General features: G+C 33.9%; 1 protein-coding gene across 1 annotated transcript; it reads left to right on the top strand.

Annotated features, from left to right (window-relative positions):
- Nucleotides 1-45: 45 nt before the first annotated feature.
- Nucleotides 46-16,283, top strand: LOC121410219 (complex I assembly factor TIMMDC1, mitochondrial-like). The gene is made up of 8 exons (XM_041602154.1): nucleotides 46-221; nucleotides 6,689-7,144; nucleotides 7,588-7,753; nucleotides 8,369-8,457; nucleotides 10,988-11,055; nucleotides 11,847-11,925; nucleotides 12,445-12,555; nucleotides 15,385-16,283. The coding sequence occupies exons 1-8, from the start codon at nucleotides 61-63 to the stop codon at nucleotides 15,509-15,511; spliced, it is 1,257 nt and encodes a 418-aa protein (XP_041458088.1). The 5' UTR covers nucleotides 46-60; the 3' UTR covers nucleotides 15,512-16,283.
- The last annotated feature ends 486 nt before the right edge of the window (nucleotides 16,284-16,769 follow it).

Genomic DNA, 16,769 nt, shown 5'->3' with positions numbered 1-16,769 from the left:
TATAACGGCTTGACAGTAACCTATCCGATTTTAAGGAGATCAAAACTCAAATACACGCACATGAAATGGAAATGGAATGGATATGATCTAGATCTATCATCATACACTGCAAGCTACAGTATAAAACGATGCACATTTTCTTCTGGCTTCGCTGCTGTTCATGCTCCAACTCCAAACACGAACTTAAGTCTCAGATTGGACTCCACTTGTGGTTGGAAAAGGTGAGAAAATTCCAGAGAATGAACCTCAGTCTGTAAATCAACTCAGTTGAATAGGAGTTATGGTAAGCTTGTGACTTAATGTGAGTTATTATGAATTATGATGGACCTACTACGGCACTGGCCCTGTTTTCTCGAAGCGCACGGCCCGGCTGCGTCGGAAGAGCGAAGTTGAGTTAAAACTTAATCAAATGGCATGCACATCGACCGAAATAGGTCAATTTCTTCGTCTGGCTCCGTGGCATCCCCTCCGTTAATGTTTAGGAGAAGGACAAAAACAGAAATCAGAAAATGTTGAAAAACTCTTACGAAACAGCAGATTTATTTTTCTTACTTTTATAATTATAGCCTAGCTAGATTGAACAAAAATTAGAATGTGAGTGAAAAAAAATTGACAAACGTGACTTCATTAAATTTCAATTTACGTTAACGTTAGACTTCTTTAGATTCCTGGGGCCCGTTTCTCAACACGTGGACAAGTTAGTCATATCTTTATCCACAAACCACGGAGTTAGTTCCAATCTTACTAAACCTGTTTTCACGAAATAAGGCTTCCTAACTAAAATACCTTGATATCGATACTATCGGTAAAAAGAGCAGACGAGACGGTAGCCTTAGTCACAAAATAGCATAATTTTCAAAAAGAAAAATTATGATGAAATTGCAAATATTGTGATGAATTGGGAATTACATCTTTTAAAAATAATAGCACAGGTAAATTATGCATCATACATACTTAGACCTAGACAGCTGGCAGCCGTCTGTTTTGAGGAGTTTTTAACATTTTTTTAAAAATTTCTCCTCGTACACAGACGGCTCGCTATCATGCAGCCACCATTAGGGGACTTGCAATGCAAAATCCCCCCGTCGGGGCTCTTCAATTTTTGTCTTTAATGAATAAAAATTTTGAAAATTAATGCGACCAAAATGCAAATTAATATTCCCTCTTGGCATTAATTGCCAAAAAACGGAGAAAAATCAAGTTAAAAGGAACAAAAACAGTGACTTACCTCGGCTATCGCGTAAATTCACTTCCCCGTTTTATCCGATCTTAAGTACATAAACATATGGCCGTTGAGTCCCCTGTACAGATCGCGCTAGAACTTCGGTCTCTGTATTTGGTGAGTGAAGCCAACGGAGTTCAGCTGAACAACCAAAATAACAAAGACCGAAGCTTTTGGTCTAACTTAGACCATGAAGACTGGGGCATTCAATTGCTGAAAAATGAAATTATGAATAATTTATTTCATGACTAAAAAGTCACATGTGGACGTTGAGATGGGTACCCCCGGGATATCCAATTTTAATAGTTTACGAAAGTAAACCAAAACGGTTTTATTTGTAAAATTATGATAATTATACAATGTTTTACGATTCCAAACATCATCGAAATATAGTTTAACATTTTTTTTTTAATAAATCTTTGATACCGATCCTAAGATTTGACAAGTTCTATGCATAAATTAGAGATTAGAATTTATCCAAATGTCAATAGGGTCTGAACACGACAAATACAAGTCCAGTTATGGATGGCCTGATGTGGTAGAATTTTTATCGATCAAATTATTTTACTATTTCAAAATGGATGGTTTTGTGGCGTTTTACCAACAGTTTTCATAGTTACTTTGTATTACAACGATCATTGAATGCATTATCCCACTTATTTTGGGATGTAATTTCAACCTCTATGATTGATTACGTAAGATTATAATTTTTAAATTTCTCGGCACTTTTGCATGTCATAGTCTACCCACGTGATCCCACTACGTCATTAAGAAAGAAGTTATGACAGGTTCGGAGGTGTCATAAATATTTAGTGAGGTTGTTATACCCGATCTTGGTAAAGAGGGCTTCGTGAAACGGGTAGCGGACAAGTAGCTCACTATCTCCAATTTAGTCAAGAAGTTAGACTTATGACGGTGTTGAGAAACGGGCCCCTAGTCTTAACAAAGTTAGAGATGTACTCATTTACAAATTTTAATGTCAATGATAATGCATTCCCCTTTTCGGCTTTCCAAAATCAAGAATTGCCTTAAGTTTCTAAGTCAAATTGTGTTCTAGTTTAGAGTAAGTTTTATCTAACGTTAAGGTTAAGAGTATAGTTAGGTAGAAATGGTGACAAGGCTATTTTGCAACCCTGTGAATGCAATGAGATGGAAAAATGCAGCTCTTTACATTAAGAAAAAAATTCTTTACTTTCCTTTGTCTTCAGAAAGCTATTCCTAAATGAAAAGGTGTTTGAACGGTAGAGTCGGGTACACCTAATTGGTTTAGAGGTCTAGTCCAAAACATCCTTAAATTAGATATCTTAACTGGGTGATCAGACGTCCCGTATTTCCTGGGATCGCCCCTTTGTCCCCGCGTCCCGACAAACCCTTCCCGTGACACCTATTTGTCTCGTATTTCAAAATATTGAACAGCCCCCCGCCTCACCCTTTTCATAAACCATGTTCAAAAACGTAAAAATGACCATATGATTGTGATCTTTTGCATGCTCAGCCCCCCCCCCTTTGAAAACTGTTCCGCGGCCCCTGATTATGATTTTTGTTAGATGATTGGATTATTTTTGTTTGCTTGAAGTTTGTAATTTTTTCCTCTTTCTTTTCTATCCTTCTTCATCCTTCTATCCTTCCTGCTTGCCCTTTTTTGTTCCATCTATCTTTATTTCCTATCTTTCTTTCCAGATCCTTTCTATCTGTGTTAATATTTCTTCCTTCTCTTACTTGCCTTCTTTATAAAATCTCCTTGTTTTATTTCCTTTATTCTTTCCTTAAACTTTTCTTTGCTTCCTTCTCCCTCAATTCCTTTCCTTTTTCTTTGCGTTCTTTCTCTCCTTTCATTATTTTCTTTTTTTTAAATTATTTCCTCCCTCTTTTTCCTCATTCTTTGTTTTAGTTTTTTTCACTTCTAATTCTCTTCCCTGATTCTTTATTTCCCTTCCTTCCTTCCTTCTTACCATCCTTTCCTCCTCCTTTTTCTTACTTTCTTACTTTCTTTTTTGTTCTTACTCTCCTTTATTTTGTCTTTCACACATTTAGTCATCTTCCCTTTATTTCTTTTTCTTTCTTTATCTCTATATTCAATTCAAAGAATGACTGAAATCTGTTTTCTCTCTTCTTTCTTTCATCCTTCTTTTATTCTAACTTTTTTTTTACTTTTTTTTCATTTTTTCTTTCTTTCTTCTCAATTTATCAATATTCTTTCGTCTTTTCTTTCTCTCCTTCATTCTTTCGTTCAGCCTCCCTTCCAATTCTTTATATTTTTTCACATGGCTTCTTTGTTGATATTTTTTGTTGTTGATTGTCCTGTATTTAATTTTGTGAAGTCTGGTCACCCTGTATCTTAATCTAAAGAAAGCCGTGACTATGCCACCTGACATGAGTCATGGTGATGGGTGAATCAAAACTGGTTTAGATCTAATGCTAGTCTTCTATTGCAAAAATGTTCTTTGAGAGTGAATTTTATGGAAAATATCAGTTCCAAACTTGAATCATAAAATCATGTTGCATAAATTAAATCACTATGGCGTGCGGGGAATACCGCACGACTGGTTTGTTAATTATTTTTCTAATAGAAAACAATTCACAAGCTATAAAGGAGTTAAATCTGAAACCATGCCAGTGACCTGTGGAATTGCGCAAGGTAGTATTATTGGTCCCTTGCTTTTCCTTATATGAATGATATATTAAATACTTCAAAAATATTACATTTCATTCTGTATGCAGATGATACTAACATATTTATTTCACATTCTGATAAAACACAACTTCAAAATTATGCAAACACTGAATTAAAAAAGGTTTCTACCTGGTTCAAAGCAAATAAACTTTTTCTTAATACTGATAAGACTAAATACATGTTTTTCTGTACTAATCACAGTTATCGATCTCAGTTAAATTTTTCAATAAAACTAGACAATGATGCAATAGACAGGGTAAATACTATTTTAGGCGTACACATAGATGACAAGCTCTCTTGGGTTAACCATATAGATCACATCAATGGAAAAGTTAGTATGTGCGTTGGTATGTTATATAAATTACGTAATATGCTCCCACTTAAAATCCTCTTTACTTTGTATAATGCCATTATCTTGCCCCATTTGGCTTATTGTAGTCTTGTCTGGGGAGGGGCCAGCTCATGTCATTAAACAGATTGATTGTACTTCAAAAGAAAGCAATTCGTCTATGTTCTAACACGCATTATCTTGCCCATACTCCACCTCTGTTTAAAACGTTCAACACTGCCAATTTAACTGATACTACAAAAATAAAGGCAGCACTTTTTATGTTCCAATATATGAATAACTTGTTACCGGCTATTTTCAATAATTATTTTTTTACGGTTGATAAAAAGCATAGTGTTAATACAAGACAGAGAAACAATATATTTGTGCCATATTCACGCTTAAAACTACGACAGACGAACTCTATTAAACACAAAGGGGCTCAATTTTGTCTTAACCCACTACTTTAAAAAATGACCACCGTCACCTCATTTAAGGCTAAAATTAAACAGCATCTTCTTGCCACTTACAAGTGATTCCTTTAAATTGAACCAAAATTAAACAAACAGTCATATGATATATTTTGTTTTGTCATGTATTGTAAATATTGTAACTTGTTTCATGTATTATTTCAATTGCTATTTCCTATGTATTTTATTCCTACTATAATTTATTTGCTGTATTTGTATCACTGTAATCTACATGTATTTGTCATGGATCCCCCTGCTTTTCAAGCCTCTGGCTTTTCTAGGGTGTTTGATCCTCACATTTTACAATGTACATATCTACTCATGTGATTTTTTACCTAATAAATAAATTGAATTGAATTGAATTTATAAACATATAACCTTTTTATACCTTATTTTGTTATTTCTAATATGGTACAATTTTTAAAAGGCTCAAATATTACCCCATCCCCCCAAAAGAAAGGCCCAAGGCTTGCAAGGGGTTTTATTTGATTATGCTATGATTCTTATGTAACTGCGCTGAGGCAGGGGCGGGGGGGGGGGCTTCAGCCCTTCCCCTCCCCACTTTTTTCCAAAACCGTGTACAAAAACGTAAAAATGGCCATATGATGATTTTTTGCATGGTCAGCCCCCCCCCCCCCACTTTGAAAACCGTACTGCGACCCCTGTGAGGTGGTGATTACTTTCAAAACTTAAATCATTTGTAGACAATATATTTTGATGAAATGAATGCATGAATAGAATCCATTAATGAATCTGAGTTCTTATTTAAATTAAATCATCTGATCATATAATCCAACATGATTTAACATTGATTACCAAGTATTCTTCTTTTAATCAATAAGTAAGTTTATATATTTTCAGCATGATTTAATCAGCATATATGGGAAAGAATACTATGTCTTACAAGATTCATTACAAAGTAGCCATTAGTAGAATAGCACTTCTGTGGGGGGCATCGTGGTGACGTGATCTAGTGGTAACATCTCTCGTCTTTTAATCAGAGGGATGTAGGTTCAAATCCCAGCCATGCTTTCTTTCAGCAATATTTACCAAATTGTGCTGCACTCAATCCAGGTGATATAATGGGTACATATGTCCATGAAATGCATAAACGCTTAACATCTGCTCTGCTAAAGCCAGGATAATTAAAGGACAAGTCCATCCCAACAAATAGTTGATTTGAATAAAAACAGAAAAATCCAACAAGCATAACACTGAAAATTTCATCAAAATCGGATGTAAAATAAGAAAGTTATGACATTTTAAAGTTTCGCTTAGTTTCACATAACAGTTATATGCACATCCTGGTTAGTATGCAAATGAGGAGACTGATGATGTCATCCACTCACTATTTCTTTTGCATTTTATTATATGAAATCTTAAATATTCTATTTTTCTCCTCATTGTCAAGTGAAACAACGATTAATTCCTCCGTGAACATGTGGAATTATCATTGTTTAATACTATATGATTTAGTCAACTTGGTCCTTATTGTCAAATCTATAAAAAATGAAATATTGCATAATTCAAACAATAAAGAACAAAAGAAATAGTGATGGACATCATCGACTGACTTACTTGCATGACATGAAGTTGTGCATATCACTGTTTTGTGAAAAATAAGTGAAACTTTAAAATCCGTAACTTTCTTATTTTACATCCAATTTTAATGAAATTTTCAGTGTTATTCTAGTTGGATTTTTCTCTGCTTATTCAAATCAACATTTTTCGGGGGTGAACTTGACCTTTAAAGTAAGTTAGTTTAAGCGCTATATTAGCAAGTATAATTATTCATTATTATTCTTTACTACTGCCATGACTGCCTTGCAAACAAGTTGGAGGAACAGCACCTAAGATATTGAGCTGAAGTAATAACCCTTATAATCTGCTTTTTCACTTGTCAAAGCCATTGTTGTAATATAACTGCTCTTCATTCTGATAAATCTGTTGATAGAATCCAATATTGTATTTTCTCTTTCTGCATTAATTTATAGGTTAAGGCATCTCCTGGTTCGTACCAGGCAACTACAGCATCATACTAAAGAAGATCATCTTTTTGATATGGATAACACAAAGTCAGAAGACATAATTGCAGGCATTAAAAAGAATCCAACAAGTCAAACGGATACAAGCTGTCAGACAGCAGACAATGGGAAAGAATATTATATCTTACAAGACTCATTACAAGAAAGTAGACATTTATGCAGTATACCTTCAAGACAAACTCTGCTCGGAAAATTGGAACATTATCTTCACAAAGCCGCCATTAGTAGAATAGCACTCCTGCCTACTGTACATGCCTCATCATTACAGAGTACAGACAGTACCAAAGATGGGGCCATACATGATGATATACCAAGACAGGATGCAGCTAGTTCTGTCCCCATAACAAAAGAAGATAACGATGCTGCTAGTGGTTGGCTAAGACTGAAGGAGGCATACTTTGTCAAGTTAGTCTGCTTTGCATAATTTAGTTTTCTTTTCTAAATTGTTTTTAAAGTTAGCTGAAAAGTATTAAGTCTTAAACATCCAACTTTACTAACTTTGGGGTATTTTTATTTTTGAAATTCATACATTGATTCCAGATTATTTGGGTTTGTTCATATTTGCAAACTAAAATTTGTAAAGTTTTACTGCTAGTGTGTACATTATACCCTAGGCCTACACGCACTTGTCTAGATCTTGCATGAATGTCACTGCATGTGATGGAACAAAAATGGTCCATATCCCCAGAAATGTAATCATTAATATAGTTGATATCCTAATTTTCACTGGTATGGGAAATATAACATACTGGTAATACTTTTTTTTTATATATAAGACTGTAGTATTCTAGTTGCAACTTCTGCTTGGTGGCTCATGGTATTTTCTCTTTTCTAAATTTCTTCCATAGTAAAGATGATGGCTTATCTCGTGAGCTATATGAAATGGTCATGATGTTTGTACTAGGTGGTATGTTAGGATTTGTATATGGTGGCTTTCCAGCTTCAAGGTTTGCAAGGCAGAGATACATTCATAATAGTCAAGCATCAGTTTACCACAGCCGACTTGAAGCTACAGTGAGTACTTTGAATTAAATACTCTTCTCAGAATACCTACCAAATCCTGTGATTCCCATAGTTTTACAGGGGCTACTAGGTTCCGGTACAATGGGTTGAGCAGTGTCACCCTCTTAGAATGGTTTCATTAAATATGTACTAAAAAAAGAAAAATATTCCATAAAATTGTATACGTGTAGGCCCATTGATTTGTATTGTGTTACTGTGTTAATATTTGTAATAGTTTGATTGCTAATTGGTGGAAGGGAATTCTATAAAGGACTGAAACAAGGTGCTATTGAATAATCTTTCAAACTCATTTGAAGTAGTGATACATGAGACAATTCAAAATGTTCTTAAAACTCACCTTTTGAAAATGTATTTCTATTTTCAAAAATGTAATCCAGCAACATATTTCTTTATCCATTTTTTTTTAAAGCACATAATGACATATTATATATACTATTATTTTATATGGCAATTTGGTTAACATTTCTGCAGAATATTATGCAAATCTGTAGTAGAGATATATTTCTTTGTATTTCAGTCATTTAAAATATGCATTCTCTTGTCTTATTGGTGAAGCTGTAGTCAACATTTTCTAATATTGTTAATATAATATCTTTCATTGACCAGGGATCATCTTATAATGCTGCATCTCGTGGGATGATACGCTATGGATTCAGATGGGGATGGAGAACAGCCATATTGGCCGGTTGTTATCAGTAAGTAGCCTATAGAAATTAAAAATTAAATCAGAATTTTACTCAAGGGTTTCATCTACATGCATTCATAAACTTACATTCATTAAAACCTAATGAAAAATTAGGCAGTTCTTAATATTTGTGGTATTCACATGTTTACTATGAAACTCATCTATGTGTGACCTATTACTGAAAGGAATATGAAACCCACATTCTAATACCTCAATGCCATCGTTAAATACAGGGCAATCAAAAAGAATATAGTTATACCCCAGTCAGATATCCAGGTATAGAGTACAACCCCTTCAAAGTGGGGATTCTTCAGGTTTGAAGTCTGGATGGATGAACTGCATCTCTCTATACAGTGCGTATCAAAAAAAAGTTTACACTTAGAAAAAATCCTGTAAAATTATATTTTTGTAATATCCTGACGATTTTTCCACATTTTAGCATTGGTACAGATCCATTTAAGCAAGTGACGATATAACTGTCGAAAAATATTTCCGCTTGAGTGAGCACCACTTACTTTTGAAAAGTTGGTGAAAAATGATTTGCGCAGAACTTTGAAATAGTTATGCGAATAAAAGTAGACCTTAATCATGAAGAACACGTGGAAATTAGCTAGTAAACTTGATTTGAAGATATCTTTTACCTTTTTAAACTTGTTTCCTTGCCCAAAACAGTTCGAAGAGTGCATTGCGCCCCACCCCACTCCCCCACACACCGAGTCCATCGTGACGATATTTGCTTTACACTGAGCTGTGATTTACATGAAATGGCTTAGGCTTGATTTTCATTTTGTTAAACATTGCCAAGCTTGGGAAAAGTGTGGAGAAACAAGTATTAAATGAAAATGAAATGTAAACCAACTTTAAATGATAAAAACTTAGTAAAAAATGCTGGAGATGTCTGATATAAAATTTTGTTCAGATTCAGTTATGTCCTCAGATCTAGCTGGCAAAAAAGGGGTAAAGGTTGTGCTTACTAAGTGTTGAAATTTCAAATTTGGGTGGCAAAATTGTTACAAAATGCTTGAATGTATCCATTTTATTTCAATTGGCTAAAAGTGCTAGGGAAATTTATGAGAAATGCTTCGCAGGTTTAGTTTGATTTCGCCCTTTCCCCTTGACACAGCGTGAAAACAAGCATTTCTGCGCAAACAGATTTCTGCGAGCCTTACAAAAATGGACAGTGCTCACTCAAGTGTAACATTCTGTCAAAACTTTTACTTTCATTGGATAGATGAGACCCAAAACCATAATTATATGTGAAAAAAATACCCACATGTTGTATATTTTTTAATTCCCAGGGCTTTTTCAAAGTGTAAACTTTTTTTTGATACGCACTGTAGATATCATTTTACCAACAATAAATCAAATATACACATGAACTCATAAACATACTATTCAATATATGTTTGATAATATATTATAGAAAAAAACTATTTGATGAGTTTTTTAAAATAGATTTACACCCTTACCTATGATTTCCAAATTGGTAAATTAGGTCCCAATTAATTAGAAAACCAGCGATAACTTTGAATATGAAGATTAATTTTTAAGGTTAATCTATTTACATAAGGAAAGAATTAGTGAAGCAAAAAGTATCATCCCTGACCAGCAGCATGTATAGCAAGCTAGCAATTATTCAAGCTCACATCATATGTGCTGCTGCAATGTGGAATTAACTAGTAGGCCCTTCACATATACATGTAGGTCTGTATTTACTATCTAGCGCAATGAATTGAATTTTTTCAAATAGATTGTAATAACATGTGATATGGACATTCCAACCAATAAAACCTCAGCAATCAGATTTTAGAATAGTGGTACGACTACTTGGAATCAAAATTCAGTCTAGTTCAAGCCTCCCTGTAGGAATGAAACCAAATTCGATTCCAAGTCTTAATGACGTTATCATTGGCTGCGGCTCAAAGCTGATTTGGATTGTACTCTGACCACTGAGCTTGCTGCAAAGCAAAATTATGATTTTACATGTATTATTCCTAACATTATGCCGAACTTCAAATAAAATAATTTCACCTCTTGGAATTTTCATATTTAAAGGACAAGTCCACCCCAACAAAAAAAAAGAATATTTTTACCCAAAATTAGCAATCTGGGAGCATTTTTTAGTGGCTTAGAGCAAAAAGTATAATTTATGCAATGCATAAATTAGCATAATTCATATATAATAAAATCTCATTATTTTGGAAAATTTTACCATACAGCCTTGTAGATTACATCGCACACTACCAGCGTTCAAATTTTTGCGGTGCTCACGCAATCGGTGGCCGAGATCTCAGTGGGGGGTTGAATCAATCTCCCCAACCCCCCCCCCCCCTGGCCACAGAACAGCCAAAAAAGGACTGCCTAGTTAGGGTTAATGGAATATGTAATTTATTTTAAAAATTGTGTCCTATTGAATTACATAGTGTGTGCTGTGCTCAAAAGCACATTCTTTGTCGCATTGGGTGTTTTAAACAATCAAGGGATGCTTCTACTTCCTTTTGGGGGGAGTTATAACTGGTTATTATCATTCTTTATATCAGTGGTATAAGCACATCGCTTGCAGTGTACAGAGACAGACAGGATATGATCTGTTACACAGTTGCTGGAGGTAAGCTGCTATCATTACTGGCTCTCAAAAGAGAGATACTTTACAATAGTACCTATTGTTCACAGTATTAGTAGATTTATTCTTGATTTGTTACTGTATTGTTATATTTCGTTTTATTCATCTTGATATACATTAATGGTCTTTATATAAATCAAGATGTGGATAACAAATTCTCAGATGAATGGGTGGTTGATGGTGAAATTTAACTCATAAATGAAAAAAAAATGATTCAGGCCATGAACTCCCAAAACTTGTTAACTGGTTTCAATGAAATAAACTTGTTCTTAACATCAAAACAAATTTCATTGTATTTCACTCCAAAAACAAGAAGATCACTTTATGCCCCAATATCAACATTAATAATACAGTCATAGAAAGGAAAGAACATGTCAAGTTTTGGGGCATTACTTTCGATGAAAATCTGAATGGGAATAACCATGTGAAATTGTGAATAATAATCGATTCTTGCATCTCACATTATCGGAATTCTATATAAAATAAGAGACATGCTCCAGCGAAAATATTTTACTACTTTTATATAAATCATTCATCCAATTTTACTGATATGTATATATTTAAAACAAAGTATTTTGTATTTATTTTAAGTATGATAAGTCGTGTGTATAGTGTCTCAGTTTTATACTTTATGTTTGTATATTCTTGATTTTGCATCTTGTTTTTTAATGGAAAATAAATGAATTCAATCAATCATAAGGCTAGTCAATTTAAGGATGAAACAATGTATAGATCTATTTTATGGAATTGATTTCATTGTTATATTTATTTTGCAGTGAGTACAGGTGTATTGTATAGAATCAACCTAGGTCTACGTGGCATGGTTGGTGGTGCATTTGTAGGTGGTTTGCTTGGGTAAGTTGTTGTAATGCACATGTTACAGTTTGCCCATCAAATCATACTGTTTCTTTTAAAGTATCAGATCTACACCTTGAGAAACTAGATACCAGTTCGTTGTATTCAAATATTAGAAATATTGATTGGATATAAAATTATCCTGTTCACAGTTCTTATGAGGCATGTCCACCCCAACAAAAAGTTGATTTGATAAAAAAAGAGAGAAATTGGAAAAAAATGTTGTAAATATCATTAAAATTTGATGTAAAATAAAGAGTTATGATATTTAAAGTTTTGCTTCATTTCACAAACAGCTATAAGCAATTATTTTTGTTACTTTATGCCTGATAAGAGTTGTGCATCTATTGTTTGTTATGTGACTTCATTTACATGTCTATGTTGTTCACTTTTTAAAGGAATTGAATATATTGTGATATGTCTTTAGAAATTTACAATAAAATTGTATTGATAGTATATATTATGAACAAATGAATGAATAGCTCAAACAATTGATTTGTGATTTCTATTTATTGCCAGTATACCATGTGGTGCACTTTTGCTTGGATTCCAACATGTTATGGGAGAGACATTCATAGAAAAACATAGAAGAATAAGGGCAGAACAACAAGCTGAAAAGTTGCAAGAACGGTTAGTAATGTTTTTAACCTTCTTTGTGCCTAGATCTTCTGCGTGTACATTTATGATTTGCTCCCTAACTTCTTACTGCATCAATTTTGAAATTTCCAGAATTTAAGAGAATTCATTAGTTTCCAGCTATATATTTAATGTCCATCATTATTTTATGGTATACCTCTTTGTTGAAGTGGATTTCATGAGATTGTGATAAATGAAGCTGTCTAGTATACTGCTTGATGATCTAATTCATGAGGCTCTTTGACTATACAGGATGTTTCTGAAAAAAGAAGGTAATCAACATTCATAGGTCAGCTATGTAAAATACACGACTTATTCTTGTAATTTTCATCCTACAATAATGAGTAACTCATCAACTTAAATTTGACACCTTGCTCGCATCAAAATTGTCACTGGTCACATAGTTGTGGTCTTTCAAAGCTGAAGGTTACAAAACCTACCTTTTCCAGATTTCAGTTTTTTAAAGATATTACAAAACCATCTTTGGTTCAAGTTCTTGGTTTCATCTGGGTTTTTTTCACAGCAAGTTTGAGAGAAATGTTCCCTCTGTCAACTTTTTGCAAGTGGAATTCATAACTGGTGTCTAGCTGCAATCTTGGTTGAGCACATCAGTAATGGCTTGAAGGCCCAGGTTAGGCATGAGATAAATGTTCTTAATCTTGATCCAACAATGGTTAGAAGAGCAGTGCAAGTGTGAAGGTATTGGTGCAAAAGTTGAGGATGAATAATGACTAGCAGCTTGACAGTGGATATGCAAATGAAAGTCACTCTCACAGTCTCACTGACAAAAATGTTAACAGAGGGGATAACATTTTTAAACTTAGTGTTCACAAAAACATGATGAAACCACAAACTTACAGAAAAGGGGATTTTTACTTAGGAACCCAAAACTTAAAAAAAAGTTGGTTTTGTACCCTTCCCCTTCCAAGGACCCTACCTCTGTAATAGCAGTGTCAAATTAAAGCTGACAAGTCTCTATAATAATATATAAATCAGAGGAACAAATCATGTGTGTTTTTTATAATTTATATACAGGTAGCTGACCTTTGAATTCTGGTTACCCTTTTTTTAGAATGCCCCGTATTTAGCCTAATGTAGAGAGTATACAAACTTGCTGAACTTTCAAATATGAAGTAAGATAAAGGGAGGAATAGAGAAAAGATGGGTTTATTTTTTCCACTGCCTTGGCCCATTTTAATGGAGATTGGGTTTAAATAGCATCCTATTGTATTCACTTCCTGTTTCTTTTTGTTTTAAAAAGTTTTTTAAAGGGAGATGAGCTGATGGTTTATTTGTTATTAAAGTTGCACAATTGGTATAGGGGAAGGCGGGTAAGTTGAGCATAGGGGCAAGTTGAGCCACCAGCCCCAGGCCAATAATGAATGAGTCAGACATTGTGGTGTCATGTATTGATGACCCATAGCATAACCCCTAACCCCACCACATTGTTTTCCACTTTGAAACAAAAAGTAGTTTTTTAGAGGGAAAAGTATGAATTTCAGCCAAAAAAGTAAAAAAGAGTGTGAAATAGATAAGTGCTTTATTCACACACACGTCTTTAAATATAGTAAAGACATGATAACAACATTGTTAGTCCAGGTATGGATCGTCATTCTTGTCATAGTCTTATATATGATGGATGCATAATAAATGTGTGGATACAAAATTATCACACTAGGTTCGGACTTGGGTAAGTTGAGCCAAACAGCATGGGGCAAGTTGAGCCATGGTAATTCTTATGGTAATGTATCTTAAAAAAACAAACCATAAAAATCAATTGAAATGCTGGCTGAAAGGAGCAAATTTACATGACTGCTCTTTTCCTTTTAAAGGATGTTAGTATTTATAGAGAATTAGCAAGTGAACAGACTTCAAACAAAAAATTGACATGCTGGTTCTCCCCCCATACATTTTGTACATAGTTTTTGTGGCTCAACTTCCCCAGACGGTGGCACAACTTACCCCATATATGGGGCAAGTTGAGCCATTTGACATCGGTTTTTTCAAAGGTCACAATGACTTTCAGTATGGGGGTAGAAAGTTATATGTAGGTGAAAAACATTTCCCAAGAATCAAATTTAAAGGCAAGGTACTTATTTCTACAATAGTACTAGTAATATCAATTCTAACATGCAAAATGCAAAAAGTGTCACAACTTACCCCGCCTTCCCCTACCCCCATAGTTTTCAACTGTGATATATATGTGAGAGAGTGTGCAAAACAATGTCAGTGTGATTATAGTAGTTTAAAGTACTTTCAGAATCATTATAATTAACTGTAATCATTTCATTTCTCAAAAATGCATTCCCAAATGTCACCATATCATGATTTATGTATTTCTGAGGAATCAAACTGGAAAATAACAAAAAATTGTATTTGGGATGGGGATTACAGGTAACTTTGCAGAGAAAAATCTTTGGGACCACTGAAATTGTTTGAGGTTCAGAGAAATTTGCATAATCCTAGCCTTGACTTGGGCAAATATTCAACTCATGGAGGTTTTATTGATGCAAGTTTACATGTATTTTGAATCACAACAATTTGTGTTTATGTGATGAAATAATTTTGTTTTGTCATTTGAAAAACAGAATGGGGTTAGTTGTCAATATTACATTCCCCTTTTCATTCTGCCAGTGCAACCAGATGTTTCTTCCAGAAAGAGTCTCCATGGAATAAATGTGGAAATTTCTCACGATTTTTTTTTATTATTCTTATTTAATGAATTTAAAGTGATTAGATCAAAATACTTTTTTTTTACACCAACCACTCTTTTTACACTTTCACAAGGAAGGTCTCTCTCTTTTTCCCCCTCACTTTTTCTAGCACTCTTCGAATGTCCATCACTCCTAGAATGATGGAAATCATGGAGGAATCTATTCAGAAAAGTGAGCAACTATTACAAGAGAAGAAGCAAGTGGAGCTTACATCAACATCATCTCCATCTACATAGTATATAATTATCAAGGATTATTTTTTTGTAATTTATATAGCATCTGTTGTGCCTTCTCCAGTGCTGTAAAAATCACAGACTTCATTGAATTACAGATTTTATTTGCATTAAATGCAAACCCAGTATGAAAAAAATCAATTTTAGTCATGACTCTCCAGAAATTATGCTACTTTTATTCAATTCAAATGCATTCTGTAATTAAATTCATGATTTCTACAGTTTAACCAAAGAAAAAAAGAAAATAGACTGATTGGTGTACTAGCATGATAAGGTCAATCCCAATCAGTCTACATTGAACTTACTGTCTATTTTAAAGTCATTTTATTCCTGTTCCATCTACATATCCTAAGCCCAGCCAATATCCAAGTATAATTATTAGTGCTCAGTATAGAACACAATGGTTTCCAACCATTTCCATAGACACCCATTTGATTTTATCAGAAACAATGCACCACAAAATAGATGAAAAATATGAACTGTTTTAGGTATAATGACCCCCAGTTCAGGGTTTTGTGAGGCATACCCCCATCAAAATATAATTTGAGTGCACCCCCCCCCCCCCCCCGGGAGCTTGGCACCATCATGGTGTACAAGGCAAACTTGTAAACAAATATGATGGCGTACATTGAACGGGAATGATATGGTAGTATTTTAGGCCGATGGATTAAAGACAGAGCAACAAATCTTGCTGTCAAATCGTTTTATTTCTAATAGTTCAATTGTGTTTTTTGAAAGTTACAAATTAAAGGGGAATATAGCCTTGGTAATAAATTGTTGTATTGGAAAGTAAAAAAATAAATTAAACAAAATGGTGAAAGTTTGAAAGAAAATGGACAAGCAATAAGAAAGTTATGGCTGCTTTAAAATTGAGATCCAAAAGACTATGTACATGTAGACTTCAAATTGACAACTTGGTAAATATATTATGACAAGAGGCAAGGACAACTTTCCATAGGCCATTTATTTAAAGGTCAAGTCCACCCCAGAAAAAAATTTGATTTGAATAAACGGAGAAAAATAAAAAATAAAAGTTTCGCATATTTTTCACAAATTTTCAATTTTTTTCTTGTTGGATTTTTCTTTTCGTTCAAATCAACTTTTTGTTGGCGTGGACTTGTCAGGGATTTGTGGTTTCCTCCCAAGTACCCATTCCTCTTGGGCAGCAATCTAGATATAACTCGGGTATTAGTTTTGTGTGTCCTCATGAACGTAAGTAAAACTTTTAAAAAATGACATTTTAACCATTTTATGCATTGGA

This window comes from Lytechinus variegatus, chromosome 3 (assembly GCF_018143015.1).
Source record: "Lytechinus variegatus isolate NC3 chromosome 3, Lvar_3.0, whole genome shotgun sequence".
NCBI classification, from domain to species: Eukaryota; Metazoa; Echinodermata; class Echinoidea; order Temnopleuroida; family Toxopneustidae; genus Lytechinus; species Lytechinus variegatus.
Note: the sequence above shows the minus strand (reverse complement) of the source record. Positions and strands in the feature narration are given on the sequence as shown.